The sequence below is a fragment of the Equus asinus genome, chromosome 7 (genome assembly GCF_041296235.1).
Source record: "Equus asinus isolate D_3611 breed Donkey chromosome 7, EquAss-T2T_v2, whole genome shotgun sequence".
Lineage (NCBI taxonomy): Eukaryota > Metazoa > Chordata > Mammalia > Perissodactyla > Equidae > Equus > Equus asinus.
Window position 1 is genome coordinate 83,043,442 of NC_091796.1, and position 20,050 is coordinate 83,063,491.

The 20,050-nt window shown below is 41.7% G+C and overlaps 1 protein-coding gene across 5 annotated transcripts in view; it reads right to left on the reverse strand.

Moving 5' to 3' along the window:
* Window positions 1–717: 717 nt before the first annotated feature.
* Window positions 718–20,050, reverse strand: part of AREL1 (apoptosis resistant E3 ubiquitin protein ligase 1) — a 42,865-nt gene continuing 23,532 nt past the window's right edge. For 4 of the 5 annotated variants that reach the window (XM_014835692.3, XM_044774016.2, XM_044774013.2 and 1 more), the window contains 15 exons: window positions 16,364–16,533; window positions 15,935–16,115; window positions 15,482–15,729; window positions 13,738–13,815; window positions 12,848–12,989; window positions 12,594–12,715; window positions 11,533–11,608; window positions 10,893–11,002; window positions 10,034–10,213; window positions 9,737–9,862; window positions 7,843–7,972; window positions 7,697–7,755; window positions 5,231–5,320; window positions 4,632–4,807; window positions 718–4,524 (listed from right to left, as the gene is read on the reverse strand). In XM_014835692.3, the coding sequence (XP_014691178.1) occupies window positions 4,422–4,524; window positions 4,632–4,807; window positions 5,231–5,320; window positions 7,697–7,755; window positions 7,843–7,972; window positions 9,737–9,862; window positions 10,034–10,213; window positions 10,893–11,002; window positions 11,533–11,608; window positions 12,594–12,715; window positions 12,848–12,989; window positions 13,738–13,815; window positions 15,482–15,729; window positions 15,935–16,115; window positions 16,364–16,533 (1,991 nt within the window). In that variant the 3' untranslated portion in view covers window positions 718–4,421. The remainder of the gene's footprint in view (window positions 4,525–4,631; window positions 4,808–5,230; window positions 5,321–7,696; window positions 7,756–7,842; window positions 7,973–9,736; window positions 9,863–10,033; window positions 10,214–10,892; window positions 11,003–11,532; window positions 11,609–12,593; window positions 12,716–12,847; window positions 12,990–13,737; window positions 13,816–15,481; window positions 15,730–15,934; window positions 16,116–16,363; window positions 16,534–20,050) is intronic. The other variant, XM_044774015.2, reaches the window with a different exon arrangement.

Below are 20,050 nucleotides of genomic sequence, written 5' to 3' on the forward strand. Positions count from 1 at the left end.
TGACCATGGTTAGCATCTTATCAAGAGACCACACGGGCTCTTATTTTTTTTGCTGATGAACATTAGCCCTGAGCTAACATCTGTTGCTAATCTTCCTCTATTTTATATGTGGGTCACTGCCACAGCACAGCTGACGAGTGGTATAGGTCTGTGCCTGGGATCTGAGCCCACGAACCTGGGTCACCAAAGCAGCATTCTGAACTTAACCACTAGGCCATGAGGCCAGGCTGCCAACACATGGGTTCTTTTTTTCTTTTCCCCACCATGACTTTTAGGACAGGCTGTTTGAAAAGGGAATTGGTGAAATGATTATCATAAAAGTTGGGATAAGAGTTCCCTCTGGAGGTGTGGGATGACTTGCTCTACAGTGCTACAATGTCTTATTTCTTGACCTGGATGGTGATTACATGTTTTGCATCGTGGTTACATGTGTCTGTACTTAATAATTATTAAATTGTACATGCTTGTATGCCCTTTTTTGGGGTATCTATGTTCATCTCAAAAAGGAACTATTCATTTTTAAATAAAAGTATTACAGGATACCTAGAGCTGGTCTATTATGCTTGAGGGTCTAAGTGAAGCCAAACTAGAGGTAAGGAGCCCTCTGGTTCAAGCCACCTGGGGGAGAACCTCTACTGTGGTGCTAAGAGAAGTGTGGCTGGGCACAGGTCTGAGAGTTGTCTCTAAGACGGTTGAGAGATGTCAGTGCACGAGAGGTTGAAGTTAGTATTTATTGTCTTAATTCAAGAACAATCCCACCAGCCTCTTGAGTCTTACAAATAACTTCATGATGGACTGAAATCACTCAGTGATGAATGTTCAGTGACCCATTCAAAGCCACAAGAGCAGCAAGTGTAAACGATGTAGAACTGTCAGTAATCTGAAAATGTAAAAGTCAGAGGGATAGAATGTTGTTTGGTTTTTAAGACCTCTCATATCCCTCAGGAGCTTAATGAGGTAGGAGTAGAATGAATGCTCTTCAAGAGTAGTTTTCAAGCTAAGATTCCAATTCACTTTGTCTTGCGGGGTGTGGGGGGGGGTGTAAAAATCTGTATTTTATTTATTTTATTTTTTTAAGATTGGCAACTGACCTAACATCTGTTGCTAATCTTTTTGTTTTTTTCCCTTCTTCTTCTTCCTAAAGACCCCCAGTACACAGCTGTATATTCTAGTTGCAGGTCTTTCCGGTTGTGCTATGTGGGATGCCACCTCAGCGTGGCCTGATGAGCAGTGCCATGCCTGTGCCCAGGATCAGAACCAGCAAAACCCTGGGCCGCTGAAGCAGAGCACGCAAACTTAACCACTCCGCCATGGGGCCAGCCCCAAAAATCTGTATTTTAAAGTCAGTTCCAAAGGGGATGTTGTTTTGATTTTCCAGATTGGGAATTAACGTACAGGACACCATGATTACTTCCCCAAGAAAGGTAGTGTCCCTAATACTTTTCCTTCTAGGCCAAATCAGGGGTCTTCCTCTCTCTGCCAAGCTTATCTTTGGTTGGAAAAGAATTGGTCCCACCTGCCACCCACAAACCTTTGAGGAGCAGTGCTTTTGTCTGCTACATCCAAAGCCCTTGTGGGACGGTGGAAGGAATGCTGGGAAATAAACATGTGATTATATGCAAATCAGAAGGCTATACATCAAAGTGTTCACAGTGGTTACCTCTGGATGGCAGATGACTTATTTCCCGCATACTTTTTTATTTCCCAATTTTCTACACTGAGTTTCTTACCTAGTAAAACAACAACAGATGAATGTTTAAAAGATTGATGAGAACAAACATCCTCTGCTCATCCTCATTCCACCCTGAGCTAACTGTTTCTGGAGGAATTATTGGGGAAATGCAAAAACATTTCTAAATTTTTCTTTTCCTTCCCCACTTCCAATTTAAGTCCTGAATCACCACTTAAAGTAGTCATTTGCTCCTCAGTCCTTTTAAACATTTATTTATTTACTGTACAAAATATTTACACTATCAATGCAACTGTCTGGCCCTTTTTTCTGGCCTGACGAATTTGCAGCAGGGCTTGGTCTCTGCTGAAGTTCTAGAAACACACTGACACTCTCCTTGGTGTTCACTTGGTGCCTGATCTCCTTCAAAGACACGAAAAGCCCAGGTGGTTTGCTGGGCCCCGCCCCCCCCAAGAACCTGCACCACAGGGCATAAATAAAAGAACTGGCCAAAATAAGAAATGTGAATAGAAAATTACCCAAGAAGTAATAGCCACTCTTCCTTCTCTCCAACATACTGTACCTTTTCCTCACACTGGCTAGTACCAAAGCAGGATTAGGGAAAAAAAGGTGAAAGGCCAAAAAGAGCAAGGATAGTTTTGAATAGAGTTAGGAGAGAGGGAGTAAACTGGAAGAATAGAAAACCACAACAGTACCAAAGAGGTTTGTTCAACAAAGACCCTGGGGCTAAGGACCACCGCATGGACGCAGTTGCTACAGCAGGGCTGCAGTGGTGCCCAGGATGCTCTGAAAAGTGCTATGACTAGAGTTCAAAATGACAGATCTAGCCAAGAAAATCAACTCGAGCTCCAGCATCAGTCTCTGGAGGGCTGCTGGAGAGGAGAATGCAGAATCTAGAAGAGGAACAACTGCCAAAGACAGCAGAACCAGCCCATGTGCCCCCAGCTGGAAACCCCTCTCTGGGCCCGAGGGGCAGCATCGTGTTTCCCAGGTGAAACTTGCCTGTACATATCCCATGGGAAAACATTGGGGCAAGCAGCAGCACCTTGTCCTGGTCCCTGAGGAGTGCAGTGACCATGTGGCATGGAGGACCCCGGGGGTAGAGAGGCCCTGATGCTAGATCCTGGACCCCAAGGATGAGTTAGGTCAGCACCCATGCCAAGGACAAATGACAACTGCGAAGAAGTGAGGTCAGGCAGGAACGGTAGCAGCTCAGGAAGGCTTGTTCCTCATGATCCCTGGGAACAGGAGGGCTCAGACATGCTTCTAGGAGGCCAAGGCATTGCCATAATAAGTCCTGCCTCATCTCTGTACTGTGTACTTGCTGGTTTTGGCAATAAAGATGGCTTGTAATATTCTCAGAGTTGAATGCCCCATTGGGAATGGTAGCTTGCAGCAAAGCCTTCTTAAAAACAGAAATTTGGGAAGTTGATGAGATTTTGAATCTTGAAAATGTTTTCATTCAAATCGTAATGAAAAACGTTGTTGTCATCTTCCATGAGACAGCTGCAGGTTCTCTTCAATCATCACATAATAATGAACCAAATATATCTTTCTCCTCCTTAGTTCCCCTTGCTGGTATGGAGTGAAGAGAAGTAACTGGGACAGCTGGACGTTTACTGTCTGACATATCTCTTCTATGTATGTTCCCAGTGTCCTGACCCCAAGGACCTGTGATAAGCCCTTAAATTACTGATCCTGTTTCCCTTGCCTCAGTGCTGCCAGAGAACACCAAGCAAAGAGAGAATGAGGGATCACTAGCATGCTAATCGTACTGTCCCAATTCCTTGATCCAAAATTTTCTTCAGTAGAAAGCTAAAGAATCCCCAGCTCTTAGCAGACAGCATAACTTGCAGACAAGTGGCCAGGCCCAGGCACACCTCAGTGTAAAGAACAAACTCAGGGACAAGCATCAGTAGTCTTCAAGCCAGCCATGTGCCTGGACATGCCCACTAACCCTAAAGGAGAATCATATTTAGCACTGGAGGCTACAGCCCAGTTATCTTTCACATTCTTAGGTCTGTTTTTCTTACTGGCTCAAACTCAAGAAAAAGCTTAGAGAGTTTTTCTTTATAGATTAATGATCATTTCCAGAAATATCTGCGGGAAAGCTCCTTTCCAGTTCTGACACCACAAAAGAAGATCCTTTTGTGCTATCAGTCTCCAGTAGAGGTAGTCCAGTGCCATGGCCTGTGCCTGACATTGTGCAAAGGGACAAAATCAAAGACTGCTCATGTGGGCTGCTTCCTATCTGTGCTTCTCCTGGTTCCTGGTGACAAGAGGCAATCACCCTGCCCTCAAGAAGGACTTGCGTACCTTAGGTCAAGCAGTGAGGGCCACAGAGGGGATCTCTAAGGAGCATCAGCAGAGGAGGCTGAGCAAGGCAAGGACACCAGCTTTCCAAGGCTGAGTCCTCTGTGTGATCTCCCTCAGCTACTGAGGCAGCTCCTGCTGCTGAGATCTTCTAAGAACCAAGTGAAATTACAACAGCATGGTCCTCTTCTTGTGGCTGAGCACATGGCTCTGATTATGTACCATGCCAAAGAGGCCTGTTGGGGAGATGGGCAGGGAGGGTGTGAGTGAAGGACAAGACTTGTAGGTGACCAAATACTCCAGACACTGAGGAGCATGCAGCAGATTCTGGCTGATGATTATGTGTATGTTACGGTCAGTGGTTATGTTTGTTACGTGCACCCAGATGCTCCAGAAAGCACGGGAGCCAAGTGGATGGTCAGAGCATGCCAAAGCCCTCACAGCCCTCGCTGATGGCCAGCTGCAGCATCCTGTGTACTTCTTCATACGAGTCATACGTAGGGAGGCACAGCTGGTTAAAACTGGAAGGGCAAGGGAAGAAGTGATTAACTCACACCACCAGAAACACTGGTAAGGGCTGGAAAGACAATCTCCCATGAGAGCATGCATCGGGCAGTCAGACACCTACCATGTGTGTGCAGTTGGTAGCGTGCTATGGGTTGGAGCGGCAATAATCTGGAAAGAGGGACAGAGGGCAGCAAAGCCTCCAGGTGGTAGCTGAGAGGAGCCTGTTGTGAACTGAAGCAGCCGAGCCAACTCCTCCTGGGTCAAACTGGAAACCACGGTCCAAAACCACCTCATGACCTGGCGAGGAGAGCACAAGGCTGGGGTCACCCCAGGTCTGCAGCCTTGGATTTGACCCCTGGGGAAAGGACAGGATACCCTGAAGTGGGGGCATGCCCCAGTTACCATTCTATGAGGACCCAGGCAGGAACGGTTAGAGTTAACAACCTCTTTAGGAACTGACATTGTCACACAGTCAGGAGGGTAGTCATTGATTGCTTGGTTCTATTCTTTGCCTCTCCAATGTACTGCTCCTGTGGCGGTCAGCAAGACAGCCCCAGGGATGAGGGCTCCCTGCTGCCTGGACAACCACGTGTCTTTCCCACATATATCATCTTTCCCCAGTCAATACGTCTACTTCTCTGACTCCTCGACTTTTTTCTTCTGAAACTTTTTCCTTACCACACTGCCCAAATCCAACCAAAAGAAGTCTGGCCAACTTACCTTTTCTCTAAAATGCCAGGAGCCGCCAACCACCACTGCATGGGCTTTGAAGTCAGACACACTGATGTCCCCGGTCCCACACATTAGAAGCTGAAGAAGATAGTCAGGTGTTACTAGGACAGTCAGAGGGACAAAGACCCAACATATGGTCAAAGTTACCTATGTTAACATGCAAAATGTGGAATAAAGAAACCACGATGGGGGGGTGGTGACCTGGTGGCATAGTGGTTAAGTTTGTGCACTCTTCTTTGGTGGCCTGGGGTTCACCGGTTTGGATCCTGGGTGTAGACCTACACACCACCCATCAAGCCATTCTGTGGTGGCGTCCCATACAGAAGAAGTAGAAGGACTTACAACTAGGATGTAGAACTATGTACTGTGGCTTTGGGGAGGAAAAAAAAGAAAAAAAGAGGAAGATTGGGAACAGATGTTAGCTCAGGGCCAATCTTCCTCACCAAAAAGCATACCTTAACAAAAAAAAAGAAAACACCAGGAAAAAGACATGAGGTGAGGTCATAATGTCAGCACACTGCTTTAGGAAAATCAATTACGATAGACCAGTGATTCCTAATCAGTGTGGTAAAAAAGCACATAGCTTTTTAAAAATACATATATAGATACCTATGGCCTTACCCCAGACCTATTGAATCAGAATCTCTAGGGATGGGTTACGAGCTTGTCTATTTTGAAAAAGTTTCCAAAGTGTTTCTGATGTGCACCCCTAATTAAGGATTGCTGCTGTGGATTATTTTGAATTGAAACAAAACCAAAAAGGGAACCAAGTGTTTCCTGACAATCTGCCCTGGACCTGGCCTGGGAATACTAAGAGAAAAGCAGGCGTTTCCTTTTGATGAAGACCCCCAGCCCCATTTAGGAATTTGTCAGATGGCCTTTCCTTTTTCCAGGACCCATCCTTCTTTTGTGGATTGAACTTTTACTACCTTCTCTTTAGCACTGCCTCTACTTGATCAGATAAATTAAAAAGTATGCCAAAAAATGAGAACATTAATGACATCAGAGCCCTAAACATCTTGTTGATGTCCTATTTTGGTTCAGCATCCAGCATGTTACTTAGCAGTCTGTGAGTACTCATCCAACAGCTCTAAAGAATGATACATCCTAATCGAGAGACCAAAAGGGCCTAAATGAAGCCTGAAGAGCCTTGGCTTCTTCAAAAAGAACTTGCTAAGCTAACAAGTAACTAAGAGCAGGCTGTGGAACAACTTCTTCCTTCCTACTCACTGTCACAGACTGTTACAAATGCTTTGCTTGATGGTAAGACAATATACCAATAGCTTTCCTCAGCCAGAGAAATAACAGCACTAGGTGACAAGTCTATCGGAGATAAGAGATGGAGAGTTCATTTTGTTTGGATTTCATATATGAAGGTACAAAGTGTCATGAAAATTGCACAAGACTTTGATTCTTGTTCTCAAAGCCAGTTCAGTGAATAAGAATAAAAACTGTACAAGACTACCTAAAACAACGTTTTTGTTTCTCCATTTTTAAAGAACTTCCACCCTACAGGAAACAGTTTGCAGAAACACACTCCTCATAAAGGCCATGGGAAGTTAAAATTAATAATTTACATTGTATGTATCAACTGTAAGAAGCAGGTAAAAACAAACTGATTTTATTTCTTGCCCACACTTAATATGAACCTCAATTTTGCTAATTATACAATGGTATTTACCATCTTATAGCCATTTTTGGTTGTCACAAGATCTGAAATAAGAATATATTAACTATACAGTCATGCATCGCTTAACAACGGGGAAATGTTCTGAGAAACACATCATTTAGTGATTTTGTTGTTGTGCAAACAACATAGAGCATACTTACACAAACCTAGATGGTATAGCCTACTACACTCCTAGGCTATACGGTACTAATCTTAAGGGACCTCCTTTGTACATGCAGTCTATCAATGACTAATGTCATTATGCAGTGCATGAGTGCAAAGTGTTACAGCCCAAAACCTTGAAATATGTCACATCTTTTGGTTTGTCTCCTTCACCAGAAAGTAGCCCCATGAGGGTGGGGACTTGGTCTTATTCATTGCTATCTCCCCAGTGCCTCAACCACACATGGCATAAAGGAGACACTCAATAAACAGTCCCTGAACAAATAAATTCTATTATTCCCTTACATCAACCTTGAACGTCATAGGATTTGCAAAGACTGTAAAGAATACCAACATTCTACTCAACCAGTATCAATAATATTTGATGAGTAAGTGAATATTAATTATTACTCTTTATAAATAGTTATTTGCTGTTTTTTCATATTCTAATTTTTTAAAAGTTGGTGAAAGGGTCAATGCATGGAAAAGTGACAAAAGTGAAACCAACCCTCTCTAAAGGGCTCTCCTACCATGTCTCGTAAGAGAAGATGCACTTAGCTGGTGTCTGTGAGAATACTAAAACACTGAGTCAAGACCAGGGGTTTGCAATCGTAAGCACTTACCTCAAGCTCATTCTCATCAAAAATAGCCAAAAGGTTCTCAGGGACCAACTCATTGAGGCCTGAAACAAAGCAGTCAAGTTAAAGCCATACCCACACTGTGGATACAGGTATTTTCATCTCAAAGCCAAGAGGAGCCAAGATCTCACCTTTTAGGAAATGTTCCACCTCCTCTTTCACTTGACTGGCCAGCCGATATTGGGCCAACAAATTTAAATAGAAGATTTTATTTGCATTGGTGACTGGGGTTTGAGCTCCACCTGTCATGAGTTCTACAACCTGAAATAAGACGCAAAAGACAGACAAGGAAAGGCTGTGGATGGGAATTTATAAAAAGATACTTGTCTGGTATGTCCCAATAACACAGCATTATCGAGCTCCATCATAGTCTGCTGTGCATTCAGCTTCTCAATACACTTGGCTTTATTTAGTTACTAAGCTTCAGGGTTCCCATCACTATTGTGGTATTCTACTAGCTACTATTTCTGAAGTGGGTATCTGAGTGAATCTTCTCTGACCTGGGCAAATATTGGTGATGCAACAGGAAGATATTATGGTTCCTTGTTAGCAATATTTTAAGATCTTTATGATCCAAAATTAAACCACTACTTACCCTTTCTCTTAAATCCATGAGCCAACTGAGAATAAATAAAGCCAGACAAGCAGTGAAGAAGTCTGTTTAGGTCTCAGAAATCTAAGATGGGAACAGATATTCCCTTACATTCTTCTATTTCCAATATAAGTCAATGGAAAAAGCCACAGCTCAAAACTCAGAGATCCTGGATTCTAATGCCAACCTGAGACTACCTTGCTATAAGACTTCAGAATCTTAGCTATTTGGGTCCCCAATTTTCCTATCTGCAAAGAAAAAGCTGAACAAGCTGTACGATTCTTAAATAGAATTGGCACCCTCCCCGCCCCCAAACAACTCCTCAGGGAGCTTTCAGGAAGCCCTGAAGCACAGTTTAAAACCACCAGCTCAGAAAATCTGTGCACGGTGACCACAGTTGTCTCCACAAGTAAATGAAGGCCTCCATTTAGTTATAAAATCAGATTTTAAGGTCTTGATGACAGCATGGTAGGGATGAAAATTTGCTCCAGAGCAAGGATTCTCAATGGATCTAAATATATAAAACTTTTTCTCTTATCATTATGCACAATTCTGGGCATTTATTTTATGTGTGTAAGCATTTCTATCTAATAGCCTTACAAGTAAATTACTAAGATTTAGTATTCATATTAAATCCAATTAAAATCAGCATTCCCCGAGACTGCAGACCCTAATTCAGTACTCTATTGACTCTAGCTGCCTTGCCACACTGGGGCAGGAATATAGGCTCTGCCCACATGTGTGCAAAGCACAACAGCTGGGATTCCCAAAGTGTTCACAAGGATATCTGATTATTAGTACAGCAGTATCAGCAGTCACAATTTTTCAGTCATTGCTATTTTGCTTTCAATTATATATTACTGCAACTTTAGCTTCATCATTATCACTTGATAGTATGTGACCCCACGATGAAAACAGAATCACATTTGCATCAGAAATACTTCTGGCCAATAATTTTCTAATAAAAAGTTTTAAAATATATAGCCACAGTGTGAAAAGAGGAGTCATCTATATCACCACCGCTAATGTTGAGATAGACACTGTCACCCCTTCCAAAGCTGCTTATGCAGTGACACTTCATTATCACTTAGTTCTTTTTCTACTGGAAGGTATGAATGTGTGGGATAGACAGGGACATGTGTTTTTTGCTCCACTCAAATGGACTAAGATCATAAAGTGTGGGATACAGTGCCCTAAAGCTGTCCTGTCCAATATGATCGCCACTAGCCACATGTGGTTATTTACAGTAAAATTAATTACAATGAAATAAAATGAGAAATTTAGTTATTTGGTCACACCAGCCACATTCTGGGTGATCAAAAGTCAGCACAAATAGAGAACATTTCCATCATTGCAGAAAGTTCTATTAGACAGCACTGTTCTAGAGGAGGTTGGGAAACAGGGGACCCATAGGCTTTGGTCCTCTTTCTCACCTTATCCAATTGACCTGATTTGTTATATTTCTCTTCTGCAAAGACCAGCTCCATCTCACTCATGTCATTGTTGAGGATGAAACAAACTTTAGATTTGTAGAATTCTGGGTCATCTGTTTCAAAGTACTGAGAAGACAGAAAGACACAGAACAGAACATGACTACTCTTATCCAGAAATGAAATTTATAACTGCTTGGAACCACTTACACTTTCAACCTTAGGAATAACAAGCTCAGGGTGGAAAGATTTCAGAATTAATGGCCAACAGCCTTAGAAAATGTACACCTAAGATGTTACCTTATAATGCATACGTAGTCCTATGATTTGGGCCAAGAAAGAACGGGTGAAGCGAGCTCGGACCAACTGCTTGTACGCTCCTCCTAGAGAGGACTCATAGAGACACTTGCCCACCAGCCGCCCTGCAAACTCATACATCTTCAGGCGCAGATGAGCAGGGCGATTAGGGTTGGGGTGTACCTGTCAAAGAAAGAGATGAAAGGGCCCTGCGCCATTTTTCTTCAAGCCTAGTTCTGGAAAGACTCTCCCTCCCCAACTCCATCCCAAAGGATCAAGAATTTCAGTATTAGGATCAAAGAGCCCATTCAAATGGCATTAGTCTTTTGGGAGCCACCATTGAGTAATTCAAAGTGACAGAAGGATAAAGGGAAAGATGCACTTCCATTAAGTTGAAGAATTTTATATGAAGTTTGTGGTCCCTGGCTAAGTACGGAAGTTAATCGGTGGATGATGTAATGCCTTTTCCCCAAGCCAGAACTTCTTTCAGCCAAAGTCTACGTGTTCACTCCTGACACCTCTGCCTTGTCAAAGATCTAGTACAGAACTCAATTGCTTCAGGTATGCTTTGAGAAAGTGGCTTCATTAGTAAAATAATAATGAGTAGAGCAGCCACTGTATTATGATGCTTTTTAGTCAAATATTCCTTTGTCTGCACTTTTCTCTTATGTTACAGATAAAATAATAAAGGGAAAGAGGAAGGAGGCAATTTGATTAGTTCATATTGTAAGTATCAAAATTAAGAATAGGGCATAGGCTGTCAGACTCCCAGGACAGTTTCAGAACCTCACACCCTTGTTAGCCTATCCATTATAACATAATCCACATTTTCCACCCACCCACGTGAAAGCCGCGGACTCACTAATGCCTGGTTGTTGTCACTGAACCGGGTGAAGAGCTGATTGGTGGTATCAAACAGTGCTTTGCAGATTAGCTCAAACCATTCCCGGCGAGGCCCTCCCCAGTCCAGAGCTGAAAAGCATAATAAAAATTAAAAGTGACTATGGCCTACCACCTCTTACCACTTTTGTTCATTTATTTATCATTATAGACTCTCCACATTCCCTCCCTTCCACTACCTTAGTGTTTCCCCATTCCAATCCACCTAAACTTTGGACTTTTTTGAAATCCTACCACTTTCTGTAGGAGTAAAGGTATTCTGATCACTAAGCTAATGCCCCCCAGTGTGGAAACACAGGTGATCAGAGATTCCAGGAGATGGACATTTTTACTTGTTCTACAAAGGTTACTTTGCCTTTTTGGTTCAAACTCTTAGAGCTCCCCCTCCATGTCCCTTCTGTGCTCAACAAGCTCTACCAAGCCATCTGGCCAGTAAACACCACTCTTTGTCTTGATTCATGACTTCTTTTTCCAAAGGAAGTTGGTGGGGGTGAGATTTGTGTAGGGGGGTTGTTTTTGTTCTTTGTAGATGGGGGTAAGGAGGAGGGGAAGAGTGGGAAGGAGGGTTAAAAAAAAGATGAACATGAAATTTCAAAACTGACCTTCTTCATCCTGGAAAACCACTTCAAAGTTCTTGCTCCAATCTGAGATGGAGAAGTTCCGAGTGGCTTTCAGAGACTGAGAAGCAGGGAAAGGAAGGAAACTGTCAGAACACTGGCTGGCATCTCTTGGGTGTTAAAGACAAAACACAAGAATATTGCCATTGTCCATTTAACTCACCACCAGTACTTGAAGGTGATACATTACTCATAAATAAGCCTTAATAATACCGTCCTATATTTTAAATGCATATGATTCCAGAAGAAAGTTAAGATTTTAAAAAATAATCTAAGCCATCTTTACATCATTGCTTTATTGGAAACTTGAAGCTTTTTTTTTTTTAAACAATCCTCATTTTTTTAATGAGAAAAGTCTTGAATAAAGAAGCAAAAATGGCTCAAATTAATAATCTGTAAGCAAAAGAACCAAGGAATCCTGGTTTTCAGTAAAGTACGGTCTATCCACTAGAATCTTTATCCACAAGGCTAGGTTCAGACAGGGAGCCACGCCACAGGGAGAATGTGGCTAAGAAAAGGGGTTTCCAGTCACACCTACCAGAGCCAAACATCACAAACACTTTCTGGACAAGGACCAAGCCTTCTCATTCCCGAGGAATGTAAGAACTATGCCAGTGTCTGTGCAGTGGAGACAGACACACATCAGGTGTTCCTTTTCCATCAGACCAGAGTGACAACAAAAATCACTTCCTTTGAATCCAACAAGAGCCCTTCTATTCCTTGGATTCAATAACAACAACTTTCTTCTGTAACAGCTACTTACACCTGCCTTACATAGGAGTTCCACGAGATGGTTCAGGAACTAGTTCAGTACAGATTTTAAAGCCAATGTCAACTAGTTTCTCCCCTCAATAACACATCATAACAAATCTGCCCCAAATTTAGTATAATCGAATGCACAGAACAACAGTTTTTAACAGATATGTTTAAAGAGGAGAGAAATTTGGGTTTCATGAAAAAGATAACCTGCAGAACATAACCAAATACCAAAAAGATTTCTAGTTGGAAAATTTTGACAACTGTTGACCGAGATGAACTTTACGCACCGATTCCAATAAGGCATGTCTGCTGACCTTCAGGGTGACTTTGGAATGTGGTCTTTTCATATGTACCTGCCGAAGCTCTCGCTGGAAAAAGTTCACCTTGTCCTGAAAGGTCTCAGACCCTCCTGAGGAGCAATAAGATCCATCATGATTACAGCCTTATTACAAGACATCTGTGCAGGCCACCTCTACACCCTCAGGCACCCAGGGCAGCTGGAGTCGCTGCCTCCCCTATCAGAGTCCCTGTCTACCCTTACCTATGTTCTTATGGAGGGAGCGGATGAAAGTGGCCGCTAGGATGTTCCTCTCCTTACAGCTGAGCTCCACGGGGGGCTGAATGCCATCATCCACCACCAGTGTGAGGAGCTTATGGACAGGGTCAGGCCCAAGGTATGAAAACTAACAAAGGGAAAAAAAAAAGGAGTTAATCTATAAAACCCTCAAATTCAGCAAAAACCCTCCACATCTCTACCCTTCTGTACCAACCAACAAAAACAAGTTAAGCCTGTTTTCTCCAAGTGAGTACCAGGAGTACATCTCCTTGTTTCTCACCTCAGTACTCTACAATTCAAATTGCATTTTAAATTATTTGAGTCACAGAGACTGCCTTTAGTAAGGATCACAGGAAACACTACAACACCTTCCAACATAAAATACAAGAAGGATGAAACCAGTAAAGATATATAAAATAGAAAATGATTACCTGAAGAGGTCAGGCAAACTGGCTGGAGGAAAGTGATTTGCTTTAGATTCCAAAAGCTCAGAAAAGTTAAAATAAAAAAATTTTTAATGTACGAGAATACCGATTCTAAAAGAGTTAGCTTCAGCACACTGGGAGACCAAGCCTGGGCCAAGGTTACCAAACATGCTCTCCATTAACTTAGTCTCAGGGGCAAAAGGACACTGCTGAAGTACTCTGACTTGCTACAGACTCCCATTTCTGTAAGCACATGTCCTTCCAGAATTTCTAAATTCTTCATGCCATTTCGTGAGGAGATAACAACTCTTTCTTTATTTGGCAATGAATTCTATGTGCACAATGAGAACTTCCAAAAATACCAAAAGCCCTTCTAGGAAAAAAGAAACGGCTGAGACATTCGAGAGTTGAAGCCTGCTCGGCAAGAACTAAACCTGAGGTTCCACTTACTTTTGTTCCTGGGCACACTCGGAAGGTGTACAGGCGCCAGGGAATGATTTTCAGGTAGAACTCCTTCACTGAGAATTGCTGCAGGACCAACAGACAGAAAATAAAGTCATGATAAATAAAAAGGCTCTGTTTGGGCAGTATAATTCAAATATCAGAGTCCCCTAGCTACATAATGACCTTTTCCCTCTATGGACAAAGAGGGTAATTTAGTACTGAAATCAAATAAATAACATCAACTTTACCTTAAAACAGGTAAATTAAAAATATGACTCTGACAGGGGCTGGCCCCGTGGCCGAGTGGTTAAGTTCGCACGCTCCGCTGCAGGCGGCCCAGTGTTTCGTTGGTTCGAATCCTGGGCGCCGACATGGCACTGCTCATCAGACCACGCTGAGGCAGCGTCCCACATGCCACAACTAGAAGAACCCACAACGAAGAATACACAACTATGTACTGGGGGGCTTTGGGGAGAAAAAGGAAAAAATAAAATCTTTAAAAAAAAAAAAAAAAATGACTCTGACAATGCAATCTCACACAGAGACATTTCATAATCTTAATACTCAAAACCTCCTTCTGACAGGTGGGTGCTATTCAGACAGACTTCCTCCAAGTCAATGGACAGGGAGCACCAGTGGCCCATACCTACTGCTCTATCCCTATTTGAATGGTACCAAGGATTTGCTGGGGAGAAGGGGGTGGGGACAGGAGGGTGAGGGGAGTAGGGTGGAGTCTCATACAAAAAAGTGAATAAAAATCCCTTATGTAAGAAAAAAGAAAGGTCTCTTTATGCCATTTACAAAAAAGGAAAAGAATGCAATAATCATTTTTTAATTAAAAAAAACTATTGTCTGAACATGTAGTAGGTCAGATTTTTCCTTGATTTTTAAAAACTCTTCATTAAAGAAAATTTCAAACACTAAAGAATAAAAAACAATATAATGAACCCAACACCAGTTTCAACAATTATCAATTCATAGCCAACCTTGTTTCATCTATACCTCACCATTTCTCTCATTTCCATTCCCCAAGGCCAAATTAAGGATAGATTTTTAAATGATGAATGGTACACAGCAAAATGTTCTGAAGTAGAACAGAATTAGAACTCAGTTTTGGTTATGAGATTAAAGGAATGTAATGGGATGTTTCAAGAGTCTTATTTTTCTGAGGTCTGAATGAATAAGCAAAATACAAATACTGAGAAGAAAATCCCTAACACAAAGCGCCTCTGAGCTCAGGGGCCTTGGGAAGTTCACCTCCTTGTCTCTGCCAAAATTCTCTATTCCAATCCTGTAGCCTGATGGTGACATCCATTTACTACAGTTTCACAAATTACAGAATGAAAGATCAAATTGTTTCAAAACAGCACAAGGGGCCAACAGTAATTTTTATACTAGTGAGAAATTTTTAATGGTTAAAAGTAGCTTACTTTAAAACTCTAAGAGTCATGCCTTGAAAAATGTTCCCAGAAGCAATCAAAGGGCAGAACGCCACAGGTGCTCTAAAGTACCATGGCACACAGAATCTCGAGACAGAGATTTCTTCTAGTCCAAACCAAACATTTGCAGCAGAAGAGTTGGCACGATCTTCTGCTCAACTTTAAGCAGCCTCTCTTAGTATTCTAGAAACCCTCCAAGTCAATGATCTTGCCCTGATTCTCAGACTATTACTTTGTGGGTTCTGTTACCAAATACCAATTGCAAGCAGGCTCAGGAGGGGGTATTTTGAGGCAAGAATGGGAGTTCTAACCTTTGGGGACACATAGCAGTATACTTTCTTCGGTTTCTTCACCTTCTCAGGGGTGTGACACTCAGAGGGTGAATCTTCATCTTCTTCCTCAACAGCTGTGGAAGGCCGGCGCTGGGAAGAGCTCATGTGCATGGGTGGAAGGTGCCACGGTGTGCTGGTACAGTTGGTAGCATTATAAAGATAAGCCTCAAAATAAATGCTCACTCCTGAGGTGGACACATTGCGTTCAACAATATTCTTCTCATTCTCTGAAGTAGAACAAGGAATAAGGTTTAAAGTAGGAGTCATAGGAGAAAAAAAAAATTGCCCACCACTAGACAGTTAACCCACAGGACTCGAAGCCAAGTTTGGCTCAAATATCAAATGTCTGTGAGGTTGGTCAGAAGACTGCAGACACGCAAAGAACAAGTGACCTGGGAATAGGTCTAAATCACAGCTTTTCTTTCAACTTACCACTTAGGACAATAATGTCAAATTCGCCATTATTGATTGGCTGATTTTGGTATGAAATACAGGCATGGAAACAGCCGCGAGAATGCAGGGTGAGTCTCAAGAACACCTGGCAGGTCTGCCTGTTGGATGTCACTGACTTCTCAAATGAGACACCAGTGCTCTCTTCTTCTTGAGGACCAAGCTATAGGAGGAAAACAAAGCAACACTAAACATATATAATTTTCCCCATTTGCATGGCAATTTACTCTTTACAAAGAACTTCTCTATCTATAAGCTAATCTAACTCTCACAGTTACTAATGAGACAGTGAAGGAAGGAAGGAAGAGCAGCACAGAAGTTAGGGAGAAGGAAACAAGAGATGGAAGTGAATTAGGAAGGGTGAGAATGACAGAGAAAGGAACACACAGAGAAAGAAGCGAGGCTGCTTACCTCATGAATGGACAAACTGTAATTGTGCTCATCTCTCAAGGATGTGGAATTGTTGGTGGGGTTGTCATATTCATCTCGGGGCACTATTTGAAGGGTGTGTGGCTGCCCACAGGTCAACACAAGAGTAGAAAAATGGCACACTATTTTGGTCTTGGAAGGAACCACCATTCCTGGAACAAAGACAATGGAATTTAACGTTTAGAGAGGTGCTTTTCAGGGCACAAAGATCTGCTCAATCAGTGAGTCCTAGAGAGCTGGGTGCCTGCCCGATTCCTAGGGATAAACACCATTTGACGCTAAGAGAAAGAAAGAAAACAAGGAGATTAATTCAAATGAACTTTGGGGACTTATTTTAACAAATTCATAACCACTGGAAGCACTAAAAAAATGAGAAAAGAACTTGGAAAAAACAGAACTAAGAGTTACAGCTATCGTACCTCAAGTCCCACTGGGAACCTACAAGGGAGGCAGGTCTTAAAAATAAGTGCTGAACAATCGTAAAACAAAGAAACAAAAAACTCCAAAATATTTAGATACAAATCTAACAAAACATATACAAGAATTGTATGTTGAAAACTACAAAATGCTGATGAAAGAAATAAAAAAATGTCTAAATAAATTCAGAGGTGCACCATGTTTATGAATTGCGAGACTCAACACAGTAAAGAAGTAAATTCTCCCCAAACGATATACGGGTTTAATACAATTCTTATCAACATTTCAGCAAGATTTTTGTACATTTAGAAAATATTGTTCTAAAATTTATATGGAAAGGCAAAGGATCTAGAATAGCTAAAATAATTCTGAAAAAAAGTAAAGTGAGAAGAGTCAGTTTATCCAATTTCAAGACTTACTACATAGCTACAGTAATCAAGACTGAGGCATTGGTGGAGGGATAGACACATAGATCAATGGAAGAGAACAGAGAACCCAGAAATAGACTCCTACAAATATGCCCCACTGATCTTTGACAAAGGTGCAAAAGCAATGGAATGGTGGAAAGACAGCCTTTTCAACAACTGGTGCTGGAGCAACCAGATATCTGTAAGCAAAAAAATCACGAATCTTGGGGCTGGCCCTGTGGCAGGGTAGGTAAGTTCCGTGCACTCTGCTTCAGTGGTCCAGGTTCATGGGTTCAGATCCCAGGTGCAGATCTACACTACCCATCAGCCATGCTGTGGCAGTGACCCACATACAAAGTGGAGGAAAACTGGCACAGATATTAGCTCAGGGCTAATCTTCCTCAAGCAAAAAAAAAAGAAGAAGAAGAAGAAGAAGATTGGCAACAGCTATTAGTTCAGGCTGCATCTTCCTCAGCAAAAAAAAAAAAGAAAGAATGTTAACCCAATATATAAAAATTAACTAAGAATGGATTATGACCTTAAATATAAAATGTAAAACTAGGAGACTTTTAGAAAAAAAAAACACTGGAGAAAATCTTCAGGATCTAGGATTAGTCAAAGAGTTCTCAGATACCAAAAGTATAATCCATAAAAGGAAAAATTAACTGACTTTGTCAAAATTAAAAACTTTTGCTTTGTAAAAGACCCTATTAAGGGGATGAAAAGAAAAACTAAAGATTGAGAGAAAATATTTGCAAACTACATATGTAACAGAAGTCTAGTATGTAGAATACATAAAGAACTCTCAAAACTCAATAGTGAAAAACAAAAAACCCCAATTACAAATGGGCAAAAGACATATTACCAAAGAGGATACACAGATGGCAAATAAGCACAGGAAAAGATGTTCAACATTGTTAACCATCAGCGAAATGCAAATGAAAACCACCACACACACAGAATGACTAAAATAGAAAATAGTGACAATATCAAATGTTAGTGAAGATGTGAAAAAACTGGATCATCCAAACATTTCTGGTGAGAATATAAAATGCTGCAGGCACTCTGTAAAAGAGTTCAGCAGTTTCTTAAAAATACTAAGCGTGCAACTACCATATAACCTAGCAATTGCATTCCTGGGTATTTATACCAAAGAAATGAAAACATGTTTACACAAAAACCTGTACATGAATGCACATTGGTTTATTGATAATAGCCAAGAACTGGAAACAACCCAGATGTCCTTCAAATGGTGTATGGTTAAACAAACTATGGTACATTCACACCATGGAATACTACTCAGTGATAAAAAGGAACCAACTGTTGAAATACTCAACAACCTGGAGGACTCTCCAGAGAATTAGGCTGAGCGAAAAAAGGGTATGTAATCTTTGGTTATAAACTGTATAATTCCATTTATATAACATTCTTGAAATGACAAAATTATAGAAATGGAGAACAGATTAGTGGGCTGCCAGAGCTTAAGAAACAGGTGGGTTTTGTTGTTAGTGCTGTCAAGTCGAATCTGACTCCTAGCACTCCTGTATACAGCAGAGCGGAATGCTGCCCAGTTGGTCTTTTTGCGCCATCCTCTCACCTTCCAGCACTATATCAGACAATGCTCTGCTGCTATTTAGAGGATTTTCATGTCAATTTTTTTGGAAATGGGTGGCCAGGTGCTTCTCCCTAGTTTGTCCAGTCTGGAAGCTTCACTGAAAACTGTCCACCATGGGTGACCCTGCTGGTATTTGAAATACTGGTGGCATAGCTTTTAGCATCACAGCAACACACAGTCACCACAGTATGACAATGGACAGATGGGTAGGTGTGATGTCCTGACTGGGAAACAAACCCAGGCCATCAGGGTGAGAGCACAGAATCTTAACCACTGGACCACCAGGGCTCGCTAAAAGGTGGGTGGGGGAGGGAAAATGGATGTGGCTTTAAAAAGGAAACATGAAGGATCCTTATGGTGATGCAAATGTTCTGTATCTTGATTGTACCAAGGTAAACATGGCTGTGATATTGTACTTTAGTTTTGTAAGATGTTACCATTGGGGGAAACTGGGTCAAGGCTACACCAAATCTCTGTTTTATTTCTTACAATTGCATGAGGATATACAATTACAGTCATGTGCTGCATAATGACGTTTTGGTCAATAAGGGACGGCATATATGACGGTGGTCCCATAAGATTAGTACCATATGTGGCCTAGGTGAGTAGCAGGCTATACCATCTACATTTGCATAAGTACACTCCAGGATGTTCACACAATGACAAAATCAACTAACAACGCATTTCTCAGAAGACAGCCTCATTGTTAAGTGATGCATGACTATATCTCAGAGTTTAATTTTAGTTTAAAAATATAATAAATAGTTTAAAAATAAAAGGGCTGGTACATATTGTAAGGATATGAACTGTTCTCCAATGGTGGCAACAAAGTGGGGAGATGATAATTCATGTGTGAAGGAATCTGTGAGTGAGTCACTGGAGCAAAGGAGGAGACACATGAAGAAGGAGCTGGGTTGGGAGTCACCTTGTCCAGAGCCTTCCTTCCTAAGAGAAAGAAAGCTGAGGACCACTCAAGCAACGATATGCAAATCTTCATAAGGCCCCTCTCATGATGGTTTGACTCCAAAAGGTTCCCAAAGTCTTCTCATTTCTGTGGATACCAACCTGGCCACTATCTAATGACACCCTCAAAAGGAAGCCAAGGCAGGGCATACAGAGCAGACAGAATCTCAACAGACTAAAGAGATACGGTGCAGAAGCAGAAGTCAGATATTATAGTTTTAGGCTTTGAAGTCAGTGAGCATCTATCATCTGGCATAAAGGATATGA